This window comes from Myotis myotis, unplaced genomic scaffold (assembly GCF_014108235.1).
Source record: "Myotis myotis isolate mMyoMyo1 unplaced genomic scaffold, mMyoMyo1.p scaffold_m19_p_21, whole genome shotgun sequence".
In the NCBI taxonomy this organism is placed as follows: domain Eukaryota; kingdom Metazoa; phylum Chordata; class Mammalia; order Chiroptera; family Vespertilionidae; genus Myotis; species Myotis myotis.
This window is the reverse complement of record NW_023416326.1, coordinates 6138479-6156528: the sequence shown is the minus strand read 5'-3', so window position 1 is coordinate 6156528 and position 18050 is coordinate 6138479. Positions and strand designations below refer to the sequence as shown.

General features: G+C 56.8%; 1 protein-coding gene across 1 annotated transcript in view; it reads left to right on the top strand.

The window, feature by feature from the left end:
- Positions 1-468: 468 nt before the first annotated feature.
- Positions 469-18050, top strand: part of CAPN2 (calpain 2) — a 38526-nt gene continuing 20944 nt past the window's right edge. Inside the window, exons 1-6 of the mRNA XM_036355181.1 lie at positions 469-840; positions 5266-5335; positions 13874-13992; positions 14657-14790; positions 15900-16068; positions 16385-16468. Coding sequence (XP_036211074.1) covers positions 604-840; positions 5266-5335; positions 13874-13992; positions 14657-14790; positions 15900-16068; positions 16385-16468 — 813 coding nt within the window. The 5' untranslated portion in view covers positions 469-603. The remainder of the gene's footprint in view (positions 841-5265; positions 5336-13873; positions 13993-14656; positions 14791-15899; positions 16069-16384; positions 16469-18050) is intronic.

Here is an 18050-nt window from a genome sequence, read left to right as displayed (position 1 = left end):
GCGGCGCCTTCAGCCCTTGCTCTGCCTGTGACTAGCTGTGTGGCCTCTCTGACGCGGTGGTTGCATCTGTAAAATGGGCGCAAGAGCAGCAGGACAACTCTCACCCGGCTGCTGCCGGAGGAGGGATTTAACGAGGTCCCCTCTGCATCGCCCCCCGGACAGCGGCGCGAAGTTGGGGCCCAACAGACGGCAGCCAGTGCCGTCTCCCCGACCTCACCCCCTGATCCACTGGCTCACGGCGGCTTCCTGCAGAGTCACCCCTTCCCGGCCTCCGGTTGGGCCGCTGTCCCCCCAGGAAGGAGGAAAGGGCCGGGCTGGGTGTGGTGTGCGCCCTGGTGCGTCCCCACCTTTTCCGCCCGGAGCGCCGGGGTCGGCGGCTGAGCTTCCCCGCGCGTCCGCAGGCGGCAGCACCGGCCCCGGTCCCGGCCGCGCTCCGGGCCGGCGGCGAGGCCACACCCCGCGGGGAGGCGGGCGGAGCGCTTCCCGGTGAATCATCGCCGGCAGCCGCAGTCCCGCTGCCCAGCTCCGGCCCGGCCGCGCCCCTGCCGCGCGCAGCACCGACACCGACTCCCCCGTGCGCCTCGATCGCGCGCAGCGGACACCATGGCGGGCATCGCGGCCAAGCTGGCCCGGGACCGGGAGGCGGCCGAGGGGCTGGGCTCGCACGAGAGGGCCGTCAAGTACCTCAACCAGGACTACGAGGCGCTGCGGGACGAGTGCCTGCAGGCCGGGGTGCTCTTCCAGGACCCCTCCTTCCCCGCCGTGCCGGCCGCCCTGGGCTTCAAGGAGCTGGGGCCCTACTCCAGCAAGACGCAGGGCATCGTGTGGAAGCGGCCCACGGTAGGAGCGGGAGCGCGGGCGGGCGGGCGGGGCGGGTGCGGGCCTGGCCTGGCGGCGGGTGCCCAGGCCCCGGCGGGGGTGGAGAGCGAGCCCGCACCGCCCGGGAGCCACCGCCCGCAGCCCCGCGGTGATCTGATCGCGCGCACCCCCGGGGGCTGCGGGCCCGTTACCCGGTGCGGGCGCAGGACGCTCCGGCGCCCCTCTAACTCGCACGCCTTGCGGGACACGGCTCTCAGTTCCCCACTAGCAGGCCCGCCAGGGGCGCCCCTAGGACGTCACCAAAACTGGGGAGGCAGGGGACCTGGGGACAACTTGTATGGGACCCCAGTGGGCAGATGGTGGGAGGGGGGTGGAGGGTCTGGAGGAAAGCAGATGGGAGACGACTCCTGCCCAGCAAGGTCTGTAGGTCTGTGGCCGGCGCTGCTGCCAGGGAGGGGTAGGGCCCCCATCCCCTGTGACTAAGGGCTGTCTCATCCGGCCCTGGTTGGGTTTAGCCAGAGTTTCTTGTTTATTTTAACAAAGGGGAGCCGGGAGGACCTGCCCTGCATTCACGCTGGTGGTAAACAAGTTACGGGACAGGCAGCCAAGAACCGGAATCCTGGCCCAGAATCCTCTCGGAAACCTCGGGGTCCCTCCAAGCCCCTTCGCTTGCTCCCCAGTGTCCCTGTCCTCTGCTCTGGCTGGCCTAGGGACAGCTGGCTCCCTAATCTAGCTTCCACCGTTACCTACAGACACCCTGCTGGCTCCACCTCCTGTGGGACCCAACCTTAGCACAGCTTCCTGCGAAACCCAACCTCTAGATTCCCGTTAGGAGACTAAGCATCCCCATCTTGTCTCCAGTGCTCTGAGCTCCCCCCAACTCCCCCACCCCCTTTACCTTCTCTGTGACCCTGGACCCCTGGCCCTGGACCCCCAGCGCATAGGACGTGCCCTAGGCACCCGGCCTGAGACATGCAACCTCTTTGCCTCCATTTCTTACAGTGGTTCTCAACCTTCCTAATATCCCGACCCTTCAATACAGTTCCTTGTGTTGTGGTGACCCCCAACCTTAAAATTATTTTCGTGGCTACTTCATCACTGTAATGTTGCTACTGTTATGAATCGTCATGTAAATATCTGATATGCAGGATGTATTTCATTGTTACAAATTGAACATCATGAAAGCATAGTGATTCATCACCAGAACAATATGTAATTATATGTGTGTTTTCCCTATGGTCTTAGGCAACCCCTGGGAAAGGGTCGTTCGACCCCCAAAGGGGTCGCGACCCACAGGTTGAGACCCGCTGAAGAGAAGCCGCCATGCCTGCACACTTTCCAGGCGCGGTGTCTCCGAGGCCCTGTTCCCTCCCGCCTTCCCACCTGCCAGGGACGCTCTCCCCTGGTTGTCTGGAGTCTGGCTCACTCCGATTCTTTGGGATGTCCTCAGATGTCCCCTCCCCGAAGTCATCTCTCCTGACCAGGCTTAGCAGCCCCAGCCCAGCATTATATTCTTTATCACAACCCTGCTCATTTCCTTCCCGGCACTTTTTACAATTTATAAATATAATCACCTGTATTTGCACTTTCTCTGCACTGCAGGGGACCCTGCGTAATATTCATCAATATGTCCTCAGTGCTGAGCAGGGTCACTTCCCTTCCACGGAATGCATTCATTCATTCATTCATTCATCTCACTCCTTCGGCGACATTTATTGAGAACCTATTAAACTGTCTTAAATGCTTGGGATACACCTGAGAATAAAAAGTCAGTGACGATTTGTGGCTGAGTGAATGAATGAATGAATGAATGATTGCAGGAATGTAACAAGCCTCAAATGCAGTTATGGTTGTGAGAGGGATAAACAAGAGACTGTATTCACCGTACCTGGGGACAGCACTTGACAGTTTACAAAGGGAATTTGCACACCCATTTGCTTATTCTTTCATTCATCCAGTAAGCATGTATCGAGCACCTATCTCCTATACACCTGGCACAGTGCAGATAGCGTCTGCCTCTAAATTATTGATAACTCTGTATGTAAACTATATGCACTGCCTTCTCACTAGGGGCCAGTGAAAGGAATCGTTGCAAATGCCCGTAGGACTCCTAGACGGGGAGACAGATCTGGGGCCATTGGTGGTGGGGCAGGCTGTGTACTGCACGACCCAGGGCAGTGTGGCTGGTATGTTCCCATCCAACGGGCGGAGAGAGCGAGACTTGGGAAGGTTAAGTGTTTGCTCAAGCAGGTGTCCGGGGTGGAGCCAGGACTGTGCCCGGCCTGTGGGCATTTGCAGCCCGCAGCCCACAGCCCACAGTGGCCCTCTCTGCCGCTGTCCTGCTGGGGTCAGGGTCAGGCCAGGGAAACAGACCTGTGTCCACCGGGTTGGGGCCTCAGCAAGTCATTGGTTACCTAACTGAGCACTGCGGTCGGACAGACTTCCAGCCGGGCAGATGTAGACTGTAGGGGGCGCCAGAGTAAGCCCCGAGAACGAAGGAGGGGTCTCCTGGTTGCAGATGGGTGCCCGTGGGAAGAGGAAGAGGTAGAGGGGCCGTGGGAAGGAGAGCTGGACCTGGGGTTCGAGAGGCTGTTGTTTTAGATGAGTGAACTGGACTGGGTTATGCGTTGAGTCACCGGAGCTCAGCCTCAAACCTGCATCTCCATCCTCCAAATTCAGTGATTGCCATCAACTTCTTCAGTAATAATAATAATAATAATAATAATAATTAACGTTTATAGAGTGTTCGCCAGGGCACGCTTACCTAATTATCTCCTCTAACTCTCATAACAACCCTAAGTGGTAGGTACGCCTGTCATCGCCGTGCCCATTTTGCAGATGAGGAAACTGAGGCTCAAAGAGTACCTTGCAGGGTCATAGACCCCATATAAGAAGTAGCCGAGCCAAGACTCAAACCCAGGGCGTCTGAGGCCCAAGCCCAAGCCCCCAGCCCCTTTCCTCGGACTGTTACGTCCACGTTCCACCCCATACCCTCCGGGCTGTGCGCACGGGTCAGTTTCCTGAAGCCTCTCTAAGCGCCGCTCTGAACTTTGTCTCCCTTGGAGAGGCTGCCAAGGACGATGTAGGCAAGTTGCAGAAACATAATGGAAAAATCCTCCTGGCATCAGAGCTTGGTGCCCGCAGGATTATCAATCCGATGCTTGGGCATCCGGTCCTTCCATCCCTGGCGTAAGTGCTCGGCTGGCAGGACCCGGGCAAAGCTGGCCTCGTTTTCCCACTGTCCCTGTCACCTGCCAAACAGACGCCCTGAGCAGGGAAGGGACAATGTGGTGGCACCACTGTGGCTCCAGGATGGACAGGGGCCGGATCCGGGTCTCGCCCAGGAAACAGTGCTTGCCAGAGAGGGGCTCCCTGAGGGAGGGTATGGGGTGGAGCCCCAACCAGGTGGCCCCGGGCTGGGTCGAGAAGCCCAGATCGATGCCCCACTTCCTCTGTGGCTTTGGGTGGGGCCCTGCAGAATCAGGAAGCACTGAGGGCTGCCTCCATGGAGGGCAGAGCGGCCCACGGTGGCTTCGCCCAGGCTGCTTGAGGGGCGATTCTGAGGCTTTAACAGCCTCAGAGGTTTGTCGCTAATCAATCAGCGGCAGCAGGGGAGCCGGGGTGTGCATTTTGCCCCAGGGAAGGTCACCTCTAGCCCCACGCTGCCTGGAACTGGTGAGCGGGGTCACCTTAGACGGGACACGCTGCTTAGCTCCCCAGCCTGTGTCCTCACCGGTGACGGGACATTTCCCATCTTGTGTTCCGAGCAGACCAGGAGATGCAGCGCCAGCACGGACTGACAACAGCCGGTCCACAATACAGGGTGCTCCAAGCACCACGGCCCCATAGACGGGACCAGAAAGCTGGACACGTTCCCGCGGCCTGCACACGTGTGTGCTAGGAACGCAGAGGGGTGCCCGTCAGCACCACCGGACAGAGCCCCGCTGACACCCGCATTGCAGAGTAGAAATACTCTGGGACTTAGAATCGAAGGGAGGAGTGAGGGCTGGGCTGGGAAGGAGGGCTTCATGGAGGAGGTGGCAATGAGTCTTGAAAAGTGGTCAGAGGTGGAAACGGGGAGGAGAGGATGGGGCAGGGAGGAATTCCACGCAAGTGAGACGACTGACGTGCAGGGACGGAGGAGAGGGGCTGGCACGGTGGGTCGGGCAGCTCCCAGGTGTGAGCGGGCCCACCGGCCTGCACAGGAGGGTGCCGTGCGGCCCTCGGCAGTTTGGAGCGCTGGGCAATGACTCCCCTTCTCAGCCGGGGTGTCTCCCACCACCCATCGGGCCCCGTGAAGCGGGGTCAGAAGAGGACCCCGTGGCCATCTGACTGCAGCCACGGGGAGAAGGGGTGCGATGCGCCCGCTGGGAACCGAGGCATCTGAACTGCAGAAGCGCGGGCCTGCTGGGCTGACGGCACTTTGTGGGTCTGTCTCGTCCCCAGGAGATCTGCGATGACCCCCAGTTTATTGTTGGAGGAGCCACCCGGACTGACATCTGCCAAGGAGCCCTGGGTAAGTGGCGGCCCCCAGAGCGGCCTTGGGGTCTCTTCTGCAAGTCTGGGGGGTGAGGGGTGTGGGGAGGGCTGGTCTTGGGCCTCTCTCCCTTCCCAAGCAGCTGGGCCATTTCCATTTCCAGATGCTTCCTGGGGTTTCTTGTCCCCCGAGGGCTTCGTGTTGAGGCCTCCTGTGTCCCCTGCACTGGGCTGGGTGTTGAGGTCACAGAGGGGCTTTTTGCCCCCCCCCACCCCCCCGTCCCCATGGTCTCTGCACCTCCTGGGACCAGTCCTACTCGTGGCCCATGAAACAGTCGGGCTCTGGGCCCAGGCCCGGGGGGAGGACTCCCCAGGCCAGTGACAGCGCTGAGCCCTCAGCTTCTCGGGGTGCAGGAACCGGGATGGTGACTCGGGGTGAAGGAAGAGGAAACCCCGATGACTGCTCACTGTTGGGAGGAAGTGAGCGTAGCCGGGTTCTCGGTATTTGCACGATGAGTTGCCCTGGCATCACAACAGTGCGAGGCAGCCTGACCGCAGCAAAGGCAGCGAGAATGTTCCTCTCGGTGGGTGAGACTCACGGGAGCTGAACCTCGAGGGTCGGAGGCGGCGCATAGAATCCGCCTCAATTTTTCTGACTCGTAATAAACGGGGCCCGAGGTCGCCGGAGCATCCTATTTACTCTGATAAACCGAAACCTTGCTTCCCGCCCTCACCTTCCCCTCACTGCTCACCCTAGTCCAGGGGTGGGGAACCTTCTTTCTGCCAAGGGCCATTTGGATATTTACTCATTTTATTTATTATTTTTTAAACAATTGTTAAAAATATATCTTATTGATTTTTTACAGAGAGGAAGGGAGAGGGATAGAGAGTTAGAAACATCGATGAGAGAGAAATATCCATTCAGCTGCCTCCTGCACAACCTCCTACTGGGGATGTGCCCGCAACCAAGGTACATGCCCTTGGCCGGAATCGAACCCGGGACCCTTCAGTCCGCAGGCCGACGCTCTATCCACTGAGCCAAACCGGTCAGGGCCCATTTGGATATTTATAACATCACTGTCGGGCCATACAAAATAATCAGCTTAAAAATTAACCTGCTATTTTGGGGCAAACATTTAATTAACTCACCCCTGATGCCTTGGCAGGGCCAGACCGAAGGATTCCGTGGGCCTTCTCTGGCCCGCGGGCCGGACGTTCCCCACCCCTGCACGACTAGTCCCTCAGTAACAACACTGATCATCTTGAATGGTACCTCCTTTCCGGGCCCCCCTAGAGGCTCTGATACTCAGAGTAATAACAGCCAATGTTTATTGAGTGTGTACTATGTGCCAGACACTGAGCTGCGAGGGCAGAACTCCAAGGAGGCGTGATTACAGCTGACCCTCGAACAGCACAGATTTAAACTTATACACAGATCTTTTCCAATAAATAGGTCCAGTACTATAAATGCATTTCCACTTCCTTTCGATTTTTTAGTAACATCTTATTTTCTCTAGCTTACTTTATTGTAAGCATCCAGTATATAATACACATAGCAGACAAAATATGTGTTCCTAGACTGTTTATGTTATCAGTAAACTATTAGCAGTTACGTTCTGGGGGGAGCCCAAGTTACTTATACACAGATTTTCAATGATGCAGGGGTCAGGGTCCCTAACCCCTGAGTTACTCGAGGGTCAGCTGTTTGCCCATTTTACAGATGAGGACACTGAGGCCCTGGGAGTAACTCGCTTAAGGTCCCCGCACAGCTGAGGTGGGCGCCGGGGATACAATGCAGACAGCCTGACGCCAGGCCTGTGTGTTTAACCCCGGGAGTTGGATTCCACAGGGCAGCTGTGTGAGTTATCGGGGTGGGCACCCTGGGGCCCCGGAGGTGGGAGGTGGGGGAGGGAATGCTTTCAAGGAGACCATGACCCGGGGTTGAGGGCTGGGCGGGCAGAACCAGCTGTCTGAGCTCAGCCTCTGGGCAGATTCCTGAGATGCCAGACACATTCCTACCTGAGAAAACACACATACCTCCACTTCCCGTCTTCCCACCGCACAGGCCATGGAAGCGGGGGTCCTTGGGCACCTAAGCTGGGGGCTGCTGGAAGGTCCACTCAACCAGGGACTCAGAGGCTAACGGGCTGGGAGCCGCTGCTGATTCGGACCAACCCAGAGGCCACACCGGGGCTAACTCACCGGGGGCTATCTCAGCTGCGCTAAATTCCACGCCTGGACGGAATAAACACCTACTTCACAGCGTTCTGACCTCTGAGCCAGTAACAAACAGAGGGCTGAAGTCCCGCGTCCATGCTGTCAGGCCGTTTGGAGAGGATTTGGAGAGCAGACAAGCAGAGCTTACATCCCTGGGTCAAATTCCCCAAGAGAGGCTCCAAGGCAGATAGGAAGCTGATTACATCAAGTCTTTTTGTAAAGCTCTTTTTTTTTTTTAAGCCTCACCCAAGGGTATGTGTGGGCTTTTAAAATTGATTATTTAGGGAGAGAGGAAGGGGGAAAGGAGAGAGGGAGAAGGACGGGGAGAGAGAGAGAAACCTCAATGGGTTGCCTTCCGTACACTCCCCAACCCGGGATGGAATCTGAAACCTAGGCATGTGCCCTGACCAGGAGCCAAACCTGCCACCCGGCCAGGGCGTGGCCTGGGTGTTTGGGATGATGCTCCAATCAGCCGAGCCGCCCGGCCAGGGCTTGGCCTTTTCCTACGAGATGGCATTGAAGCAGGAGAAAGTGACTTGTTCTCAAGCCACTCCTTGTGCCTGACACCGATCAGCACCTTGTGCCGGAGGGTCGGGGCACCTGAGTTCGTCTTTGCTCTCAGTACAGGTCACACACACCTGTCCCCTGCAGCCCAGCGCGCAGCTCGTAGCGTTTCTCACCGTGCTCGCTTGTGTAATCACCCCAACTCTGAGCATTCCCACCCCCCCACACAGATAAGCAGACTGAGGTGGGGGCAGGGGACACACGTAAGGCCACACAGCTAAAAACTGCCAGAATAAAGAACCCTGCTCTGATGTGACATCTTCCTGAGCTCTTTTCCTAACCCCCCACTCCCTCCCAGTTGCTGTGATGAGGGATGTGGAGGTGAAATTCTCAAAGCAAAATCCACTCACTCACCTGCACCTTCCACCTGGAGACCCGGTGCCCCCGGGGGCCTGGGCAGGGCTGCCCTCGGACTTGGTGGTCGCCCTGCCGGCCTTCCCAGCGCTGCCCGGCCATGGCCAGCCCCCAGCTCCCTCCCCCTTTCCCAGAAGGCCCGGAGCCTCACCCGATCATTCAAACCACGTGTGCAGAACTGCGCTGACCGTGAGCCGCCTGCACGCAGACCTGGGGGTCAGGGGGAGGGACAGCCGTCTGGAGGCGGCCGGAAACCCAGGCTGCCGCTGAAGGCGGCTCTGTAATCGGCTCTGTAATTGCTGGTGGCAACCTGTCCTTACAGGTGGTTGCCACTTGGAAGGACCCGGAGCCACAAAATTCAAAAGCTCAGCTCCTCCTGCCTGCCCTTCCCCTGGGCCCCTGCTGAGCTTTCTCACTGGCCGGCCCCTGGCCCCTGGGGCTCACAGCCCCAGGTCACTGTAACCTGGCAGATCTCAGAGGTGGGTCACCCCAACTCGACCCCCAAGAGTCACACGGCCCCCAGAACACCTACTGGGAAGAGGCTGGCCTCAGGGTGCCCCTGCCCACAGCCCAGCTCAGCGGAGGGTGGGAGAGGCAAGACCGATGGGCAAAGCCCACAGAAAGCGGGGCCTGAGGAAGTTTCCAGTTCCTGCTCCCTCCACCGCGTGCTTACGAGCCTGGGTGGCTTTGACAGGCTACCCAAGCCCTCTGGGCCTCAGTTTCCTCTTCTGTAAAATGGGAATGACAATACTCTGCCGGGGCTGGGTGAAAAGTGAGATTCGTATAGGCAAACCCGTAGAGTCCTCAACCAATTTAGGGGCCTCGATTACTACTGAGTTCAGCAACGTGCAAAGTCCCTTCGCCAAATCGTAGCAGAAGAGAGAGAGGATGGGAGGGAAGGGGAAAAGGAGATGAGCAGGTCTGCATCTCTAAAAACTCATCATGTCAGCAGGGAAGGGTCAGGAGTGGGGCGGCAAACCTGGGGCCTGTACGTGGGTAGCACTTGGGGGGAGGAGGAGGGACAAATATACGAGGAGACGAATGTGGAGGCGGCAGGTGCACACTCTTCGGTTTGCAGAATTGTGGGGTGCGGGCTCGATCCCCAGTGTGGGGCCTGCAGGAGGCAGCCGATCCATGATTCTCTCTCATCATGGATGTTTCCGTCTCTCTCTTCCTCTCCCTTCCTCTCTGAAATCAATAAGAATATATTAGAAAAAAAAAGGACTAGAAAAGTGTCGGCTGGTGTGAAGGAGAAAGTAAATGCATTTTTTTCTCTTAAAAGCAGTTGTCTCACCCCCCCCCCCCCCCCGCAGCCCCCCCTCCTCCCCTGTATCCTCCTCCCAGCGGCCCCTCCCAACTGGAGAGATTCCGGCCTCCATGAGTCATCACTTCCTCTGACTTTTCTGGCTGTCAGTGTTCTTTCGCAGACTTTCTCCCCTGGGGCTGCTTCAGGCTCTCCTTCCTGCTGCATCTAGTCCAGTGGTTCTCAACCCTCCTAATGCCGTGACCTTTTCATACAGTTCCTCATGTTGGGGTGACCCCCGATGTCATTGTTACAAATCGAACATCATTAAAGCATAGTGATTCATCACAAAAACAATATGTAATTATATGTGTGTTTTCCGATGGTCTTAGGCGACCCCTGTGAAAGGGTCGTTTGACCCCCCCCAAAGGGGTCGCGACCCACAGGTTGAGAACCCCTGATCTAGACAGTGTCCTAAACAGGGCAGGAGTGAACCTTGAACCCTAACGACCCCAGGCCCCTCTCCTGCCCCGGCTGCCCCAGGCTTGTCCGCCACCACAGCCCGGTTCCAGCCTCAGTCGGTCGGTCCCCTGTCTCTGAGCTGGGAGGGTTGGACCAGACCCTCCTAAGGCCCCACCACTGCTGACTCCTCTGACTCCAAAATCGTCCCCTTCCCCACCAGCAGCCCCCTCCCCCTGCTTACCCCCAAACGGGGCTTCAACTCACATTTGTGAGCTCAAGGGCCAAGGAACCTGCTCAGTCCATGTTGGTGCCCGCCTTTTGCCTTTTGCTGCCCAACCTCAGGGAGACGTTTTCCACGAAGTCAGGGAAATAGATGCCCTCCCGCTGGTCCCTCCAGGAGGTGAGGAAGGAGAATTTGGAGGAGGGGAAGGAGGAGGAGGAGGAGGAAGAAGAAGAGGGAGAAGGAATTTCACACCAGAGTCCAGGCCAGGGACATCCTCCTCTCCTGCGGGGTCTGTGAGGCCTGGGGCCAGGGGAGGAAGGGTGTGGGTTGGACAGCCTGGCAGGCAGGTGCTGTTAAAGCTCTGACCTCAGGCAGTGACTCTGGGGATCTCGGTCGGTTGGCTGCAGGGAAAGGGGCACAAAGATGAAACCTGCACCAGGTGGCTCCCTCCTGGCCCAGGGCCTGGCTGCGGACACGGACACGCCAGGCAGCTGCCTGGGGGCACCCCCTGCTGAGAGTCCGGAAGTTGCCGCCCAAGTTCATAGTGTGTGAGCCTTAGGCCTCTGCACCCTCCTCTCCCCTCTTCCCTCTGGCTTTCGGGGCCGGAAGGAAAAGGGGACCCGGGCATCTGTGAGCAGCCACAGAGGCTGAAGGCCTCCTGGGGCTGGGATGTCAGTGGGGCACCCCCTCCCTCCACAGCCGCTGATGTAAACGCGTCGTGATTTGCGTGGGGGGATTCCGGCTTGGGGTGCCCGTTCTGGGGCCGCTGCCAGGCGTGAAACATCTGCAGAAGGGACAGCCCCTGTGACTCATCAGCCGCCATCACACAGGCCTGGGCTCCTGGCAGGGCGGGTACTTCCTCTAGAGCAGTGGTTCTCAACCTTCCTGATGCCGCGACCCTTTCATACAGCTCCTCATGTTGTGGGGACCCCCAACCATAACATTATTTTCGTTGCTACTTCGTAACTGTCATTGTGCTACTGTTATGAATCGTCATGTAAATATCTGATATGCAGGATGTATTTTCATTGTTACAAATTGAACATCATGAAAGCATAGTGATGAGTCACAAAAACAATATGTCATTATACATGTGTTTTCCGATGGTCTTAGGCGACCCCTGTGAAAGGGTCGTTCGACCCCCAAAGGGGTCGCGACCCACAGGTTGAGAACCGCTGCTCTAGAGCCGGCCCTCCGCCAGCTTCCAGGGGTGGCCCTGGCTTGCAGGACTTCTGTCCCCTGCCTTCCAAAGCTGGGGCTCTGGTGGCCCAGGTGGCCTCCCTTCCTGGGGGGCAGGTGGTCCCAGCAGGCAGAGTGTCAGGTCTGCTGGCCACGGCGGACACCAGGGTCTCAGAAAGGGCCCAGCTCAGCCAGAAGCAGCATCCGTCTCTGGTCGGGCTGTCACTGACCCAGCTGTCCCCATGGCCCGCGAAGGAACAAGGCCCTAAGGGACAGGGCAGCAGATTCATCCCCCACGGCCATCCCACATTTTGATCTCTACAGTCCGAAAGGGCAAAGATGATATTTCAGCGCAGTTTTGCTTTATGTTTCTCTTACAATGAGTGAGGGTGAGCCCTTTAAAATGTGTGAGACATGGCCCTAGCTGGTCTGGCTCCATGGATAGAGTGTCCGCCTGGGGACTGAAGGGTCCCAGGTTCGATTTGGCCCAGGGCATTCGATCCCCATTTGGGGGCATGCAGGAGGCAGCCAATCAATGATTTTCTCTCATTGATGTTTCTATCTCTCTCCCTTACTCTCTAAAATCAATAAAGTATATTAAAAAAATAAAATGTGTGAGACAGCAACTTTTCCTTTCTTCCAGAACTTGGCTCTGTCTTTGCCCATTTTTCTACTGATCCCTCATTTTTTTTCTGTTTCTATAAAGTTTATAACTTTTGTTCTGGGATCTGAGTAACAGATATTTCTGAGTAACAGGTATTTTTCCATTATTTTCATAGTTTGACTTTGCTGATGGTAAGGTTTGCTTTACCGTGTCTTTTTTTTTTTTTTTTTACTTTGATGTAGTTAAATTCATCATTGGAGAATTCTGTGGCTTTCCAGGTTACAATTCGGTAGCTGAGCTCCACTCTGAGGTTATAATAGAATTCTCCACTGGTCTCTTCTGGAATGTTTATGGACTTAAGCAAATAATTACATTTATAATTTATTTACTTTGATGTAGTTAAATTCATCATTGGAGAATTCTGTGGCTTCCAGGTTACAATTCGGTAGCTGAGCTCCACCCTGAGGTTATAATAGAATTCTCCACTGGTCTCTTCTGGAATGTTTATGGACTTAAGCAAATAATTACATTTGTAATATCATCATAATGTAAATATAAATTAAAATATATGACATCAATACATAAATATGTAATAAATATGCAAGTAATACAAAAGTCTAGGTTTATCATACTTACGTGACTATAATAATATATTTAAGATTGATAATGTTAAATGTTTATAGATAAGTATTATCCCAGTTAGAATTTAGCCCTGTGACAAGATGAGCTATAACTCGATTGTTTTCTAAGTGGCTACTTGGCTGTTCCAATTCTATTTGTGAATCATCTATCTGTCCTAGTTCCTGCGTGTGGAGCTGTTTCCGGGCCTCTATTCTGTGCCGTTCACCTGTCTGTGTCCTTACGCACAAGTTCAGTGCTGTTTTAATCCCTCCCGCTTTGCATGTCTGAATATCTGACAGGCAGACTCCCTTGCCTTTGAGAATTTTTCTGGCTATGCTTTATGTTTAGTTTTCTCCTATTTATAAATGTCAGAATCAGCTGAGTTCCAATATTTTTTTTTTTTTAAAAATCCTCTTGCTATTTTTATTGGGATTGCATTAAATGTAGAGACTAACTCAAGAGGAAGTGGCGTTTTTACGATGGTGACTCTAGCCGAGGACATGGGCCACTTTTTCTTTCTTTCTTTCTTTCTTTATTTATTAAATATATTTTATTGATTTTTTACAGAGAGGAAGGGAGAAAGATAGTCAGAAACATCGATGAGAGAGAAACATTGATCAGCTGCCTCCTGCACATCTCCCACTGGGGATGTGCCCGCAACCCAGGTACATGCCCTTGACCGGAATCGAACCTGGGACCCTTCAGTCCGCAGGCTGATGCTCTATCCACTCAGCCACACCGGTCTCGGCATGGGCCACTTTTTAAGTCGGTAAATGACCTCCCAGAAGACGTACAGCCTTCGACGACTCCCCATCCCTCACGTCTCTTCCTCTCGCTCAAACTCACCTTTGGCCCCTGTGTTCTCAGAAGCCCCAGCTGCCCAGCGGGCTCCTCACCCCAGGCCCAGCTGGGTGGGGACAAGGCCTGCGACCGCACGGCTCTGGGTCTCAGAACCACCAATGACTGTCCCAACAAAACGCTCCCCCCAGCCCGGCCTCCGAGCCTCCCCAGCCCTCCTCCTGCCCGAGGCGTGGCTCGGTCACGCTCGGCCAGGGCTTCCAGGTGCAGAGGCGGACAAGATGCTGAACATCCCCGCACGCTGTGCCCACAGGTGACTGCTGGCTGTTGGCAGCCATCGCCTCCCTCACCTTGAACGAAGAAGTCTTGGCGCGAGTCGTCCCCTTAAACCAGAGCTTCCAGGAAAACTACGCCGGGATCTTCCACTTCCAGGTGACTTAGCAGTTGGTCCAAGCTTCTCCTCCACAGGGCCTGGGGGTGGGGGCAGGGGGCAGGGTCTGGGGGTGGGTGCAGGGCCTGGGGGTGGGAGCAGGTCCCCGGGGTGGCCGAGAGCTCAGTCCCCAGAGTTTGCATACACCTGTGAGCAGTGCAGTTTGCAAAGGACAGAGAAGCAGCAGAAAGCCCTGCCTGCTCCTGCCCCAGGGTCCTGTGAGGGTGGCCAGGGGGCCCTGGTTCAGGCAAAGAGGGAGGTAGACAGAACAGGTGCTCAGGGAGTAATTGAGGGGTTAAAGAGGTTATTATTTGGGGTTTGAACCCCAGTGTTAAGGAGCTGCTCAGTGCCCTTTTATGCTGGTCAATGAGAAATGTTCGTAAAAGCTGAAGGGGAGGACAGAGTGCTGGCGGGGTGTGGTTGGGGCGGGGGGGGGGGGGGGATCAGGGCCGCTGTCTCGGCCTCTTGGTGGGGACCTGCCGCCAGGAGGGGGTTTAGAAGGAAAGCTGCGCCAGGCAGCTCAGCTCAGCCAACCCTGGGGTCATCTTCCACCTCAGATGGTTTTGTAGGAGAAGTGGGGGGGACGGGACAGGTGCAGCTGAGGCTCTGTCTGGGTCCCCGTGCTGCCCCGGCTGCTCCAGCGACCCCTTCCCTCCCTGTGCCCAGTTCTGGCAGTACGGCGAGTGGGTGGAGGTGGTGGTGGACGACAGGCTGCCCACCAAGAACGGGGAGCTGCTGTTTGTGCACTCGGCAGAGGGCAGCGAGTTCTGGAGCGCGCTGCTGGAGAAGGCCTACGCCAAGTAAGTGCCGGCGGTCCCTGTGGCAGCGCCAACCCTCTCCCCCCCCCTCCCCCCAGCTGCCCTGGATTCGGGAAACAGCAGGAGCCATTCCCAGGCGATTTGAGAAACAGACGTATCCTATTGAAGGACTTCTTAGGCCCAAACCGGGCTCAGAATTCAAGGCGATCACGCATGCAGGGCCTGGCCTCCTGACGCAACTGCCCAGTGACCACTAGGCCATTGTCACCGCGGGCACAGGGACGGATCATGGCGCTGAGCGTGCCGACTGCTACGCCCTGGCAGGACACAGGGCATTTTTGCCAGCTGAACACAGCAGAGCGTTCTTGCCAATGGGCCAAACCATCCATTGCAGGGGTATGAACGGGAGGGAAGTTTGCCCGGGACATACCGTGTCTCTGATCAGAAACGGTTCCCATGCTCTTCCCAGCTGTGTCCCACCCCACCAGGCCCAAAGCCCAGGCGTCCAGGGTGCAACACCGCCCATTGCCGATGGGAAGGCCCACATCAGCCCCTCCCTCACCAGCCCCCCCAGAATGGCCTCGTCCTGGCCATGCGGCCTGGGCTCAGTCCATCAAAGTGACCGACTCTCAGGCGCCGGGGCCTGTTCTCACTGCCCCTGCCAGCGAGGGGGGCCGGGACCCACACACCTCGCTGTGAGAATCTAGCCCTGAGAGCCACTCTGCAGTCACATGCTCAGACAGTAGTTAGCAGAGCCCCAGGACGCCCAGACTCCCCGTGCACTGCCTGTGCTCCGGTCCGGGAAAGTGCCTTCGTTATTGAATTGTTGTTTTTCAAGCTACAAATGCCAAACAGCCAACTGGCAGACCTCCCCTCTCCTGTCGAGAGTAGGAAGGATCAATACGGGAGGTGGGACCACATAATCACCGGGGCCTTCCAGCTCTCAGCTGCTGTGAGGTTTTCCAAAAAAAAAACCCTTTCAAAGTACCAGGGAAACGGTAGCTGTGGAGACGGTAACTTGCCCTCATGGGCACCCCGAGTTAGAGGCAAGGCCAGAAGAATCTGAGCAGAGGGTCCCGGGAGCATCCAATGAAGGCCCCCAGGGGTTGCTAGGCAACAGCCAGGCTGCATCACCTCTTCCCCTCCCGTAGGATCAACGGGTGCTATGAAGCGCTCTCCGGGGGCGCCACCACCGAGGGCTTCGAGGACTTCACGGGAGGCATCGCCGAGTGGTACGAGCTGAAGAAGGCCCCGGCCAACCTGTTCAAGATCATTCAGAAGGCTCTGCAGAAAGGCTCTCTGCTGGGCTGCTCCATCGATGTAAGTGCGGGCCTCCCTGCCCCCACCCCCCCCCCCACCACCCATCCGCTCTGGTCCGGTCTGCTCTGGCTGGAGTGAGCCCCCAACAGCGCCCCAGGGAACCCACTGTCCCAGTGTGCAACTCTAGCCCAGCCCTGTCCACCTTGGCGAGCATCACCTGGAACCCAGGGGTTGCTAGGCAACAGTCAGTCACCCCCCCAGGCCACGCCCCTGCGTAGTGGGGCCCGCATCCGAGTCCCAGTGAGCGATGATGGGGGAGGGATGGGGGCAGGCAGGGTGCGCCCCGGCTGACACCCCCCGCCCCCCGCGTTCCCAGATCACCAGCATTGCGGACTCGGAGGCCATCACATACCAGAAGCTGGTGAAGGGGCACGCGTACTCCGTCACAGGAGCCGAGGAGGTAACGCCCGCGCTTTTCTGGGGGTTCGCTTCCTAACACAGTGGTTCTCCCCCTTCCTCCTGCCGCGACCCTTTCATACAGTTCCTCACGTTGTGGGGACCCCCAGCCATAAAATTATTTTCGTGGCTACTTCATCACTGTCATGTTGCTACTGTTATGAATCGTCATGTAAATATCTGAAATGCAGGATGTATTTTCATTGTTACAAATTGAACATCATGAAAGCATAGCGATTAATCACAAAAACAATAGGTAATTATATATGTGTTTCCCGATGGTCTTAGGCGACCCCTGTGAAAGGGTCGTTGGACCCCCCCCAAAGGGGTCGCGACCCACAGGTTGAGAACCGCTGCGTCTAACACAAAGGCAAAAGCACGCTTTGGGCTGTGACTGCCCAGGGCTGGGGGCGGGGTAGCGGGGGTGGGGGTGCTGAGTTCCCGCAGCTGTTTTCTGAATAGGCCTCGCATTCCTGAGGTCCAGGCAGGACTCGCTGGGCGTCCTGGCCGGTCCCTTCCAGAACCTCGGTCCCGGGTGCCGCCCTCTGCCGCCCTCTGCTGCCCGGTGCCGCCCTCTGCTGCCCCCTGCTGCCCGGTGCCGCCCTCTGCTGCCCCCTGCTGCCCGGTGCCGCCCTCTGCTGCCCTCTGCTGCCCGGTGCCGCCCTCTGCCGCCCTCTGCTGCCCCCTGCTGCCCGGTGCTGCCCTCTGCTGCCCCCTGCTGCCCGGTGCTGCCCTCTGCCGCCCCCTGCTGCCCGGTGCCGCCCTCTGCCGCCCTCTGCCGGCCGCAGGCTGCGAGCCCCGCGCTGGGATTTTACTTGGTTTAGAACCACCTTACTCTCAGGGGCCAGTTACAGGAAAGAAAGGAAAGAAAGGACACTTTCCTCCGCCTAGTGTTTCACGCCCTCTAATGGGCTTTCGCTCAGTGTGCAAACCTGGCGCTGCCTCTGGCCAGCTGTGTGGTCCCCGCGAGCCACTTAAAGGCTGCCCCTTGGGTTTCCTCCTCTTTAGATTAGAGAGAACAACCCCCACTGTAAGGTTGTCATGGTGATTCAGCCACTTACTGTGCATCACGTGCTCCGACGGTGCCTGAAACATTGTGTCGACGTGCGTAGCTGTACTTGCTGCTGTTATTATTATTATTATTATTATTATTATTGTTATTATTAAACATTCTTTCACTGTTAAACCCAGACCAGACCCCAGGTCTTTCCCGTATGCCCAGAGGTTTTCTCTTTACCTTGAATTTTTGTTTTATCCTCCCCACCGCCCCCGACACGTATCTTTTTATTTTGAAAATTTCGGGTCTGTAGAAAAGTTGAAAGAAAAAGTTGAAATTCAACCACAAAGGCGACTTCCCGAGATTTAAGCATTGCTAAGGCCCTGCCCCGTCTGGCTGGCTTCCCTGTGCGTGGGTCCTCTTTTCTGAGCCATTTGAACGTAACTCGAAGATGTTACGACACTTCAGTTCTCTGACATAAACAAACACTAAGAAAATAAACACTAGCCCTAACCGGTGTGGCTCAGTGGATAGAGCATCGGCCTGCGGACTGAAGGGTCCCAGGTTCGATTCCGGTCAAGGGCATGTA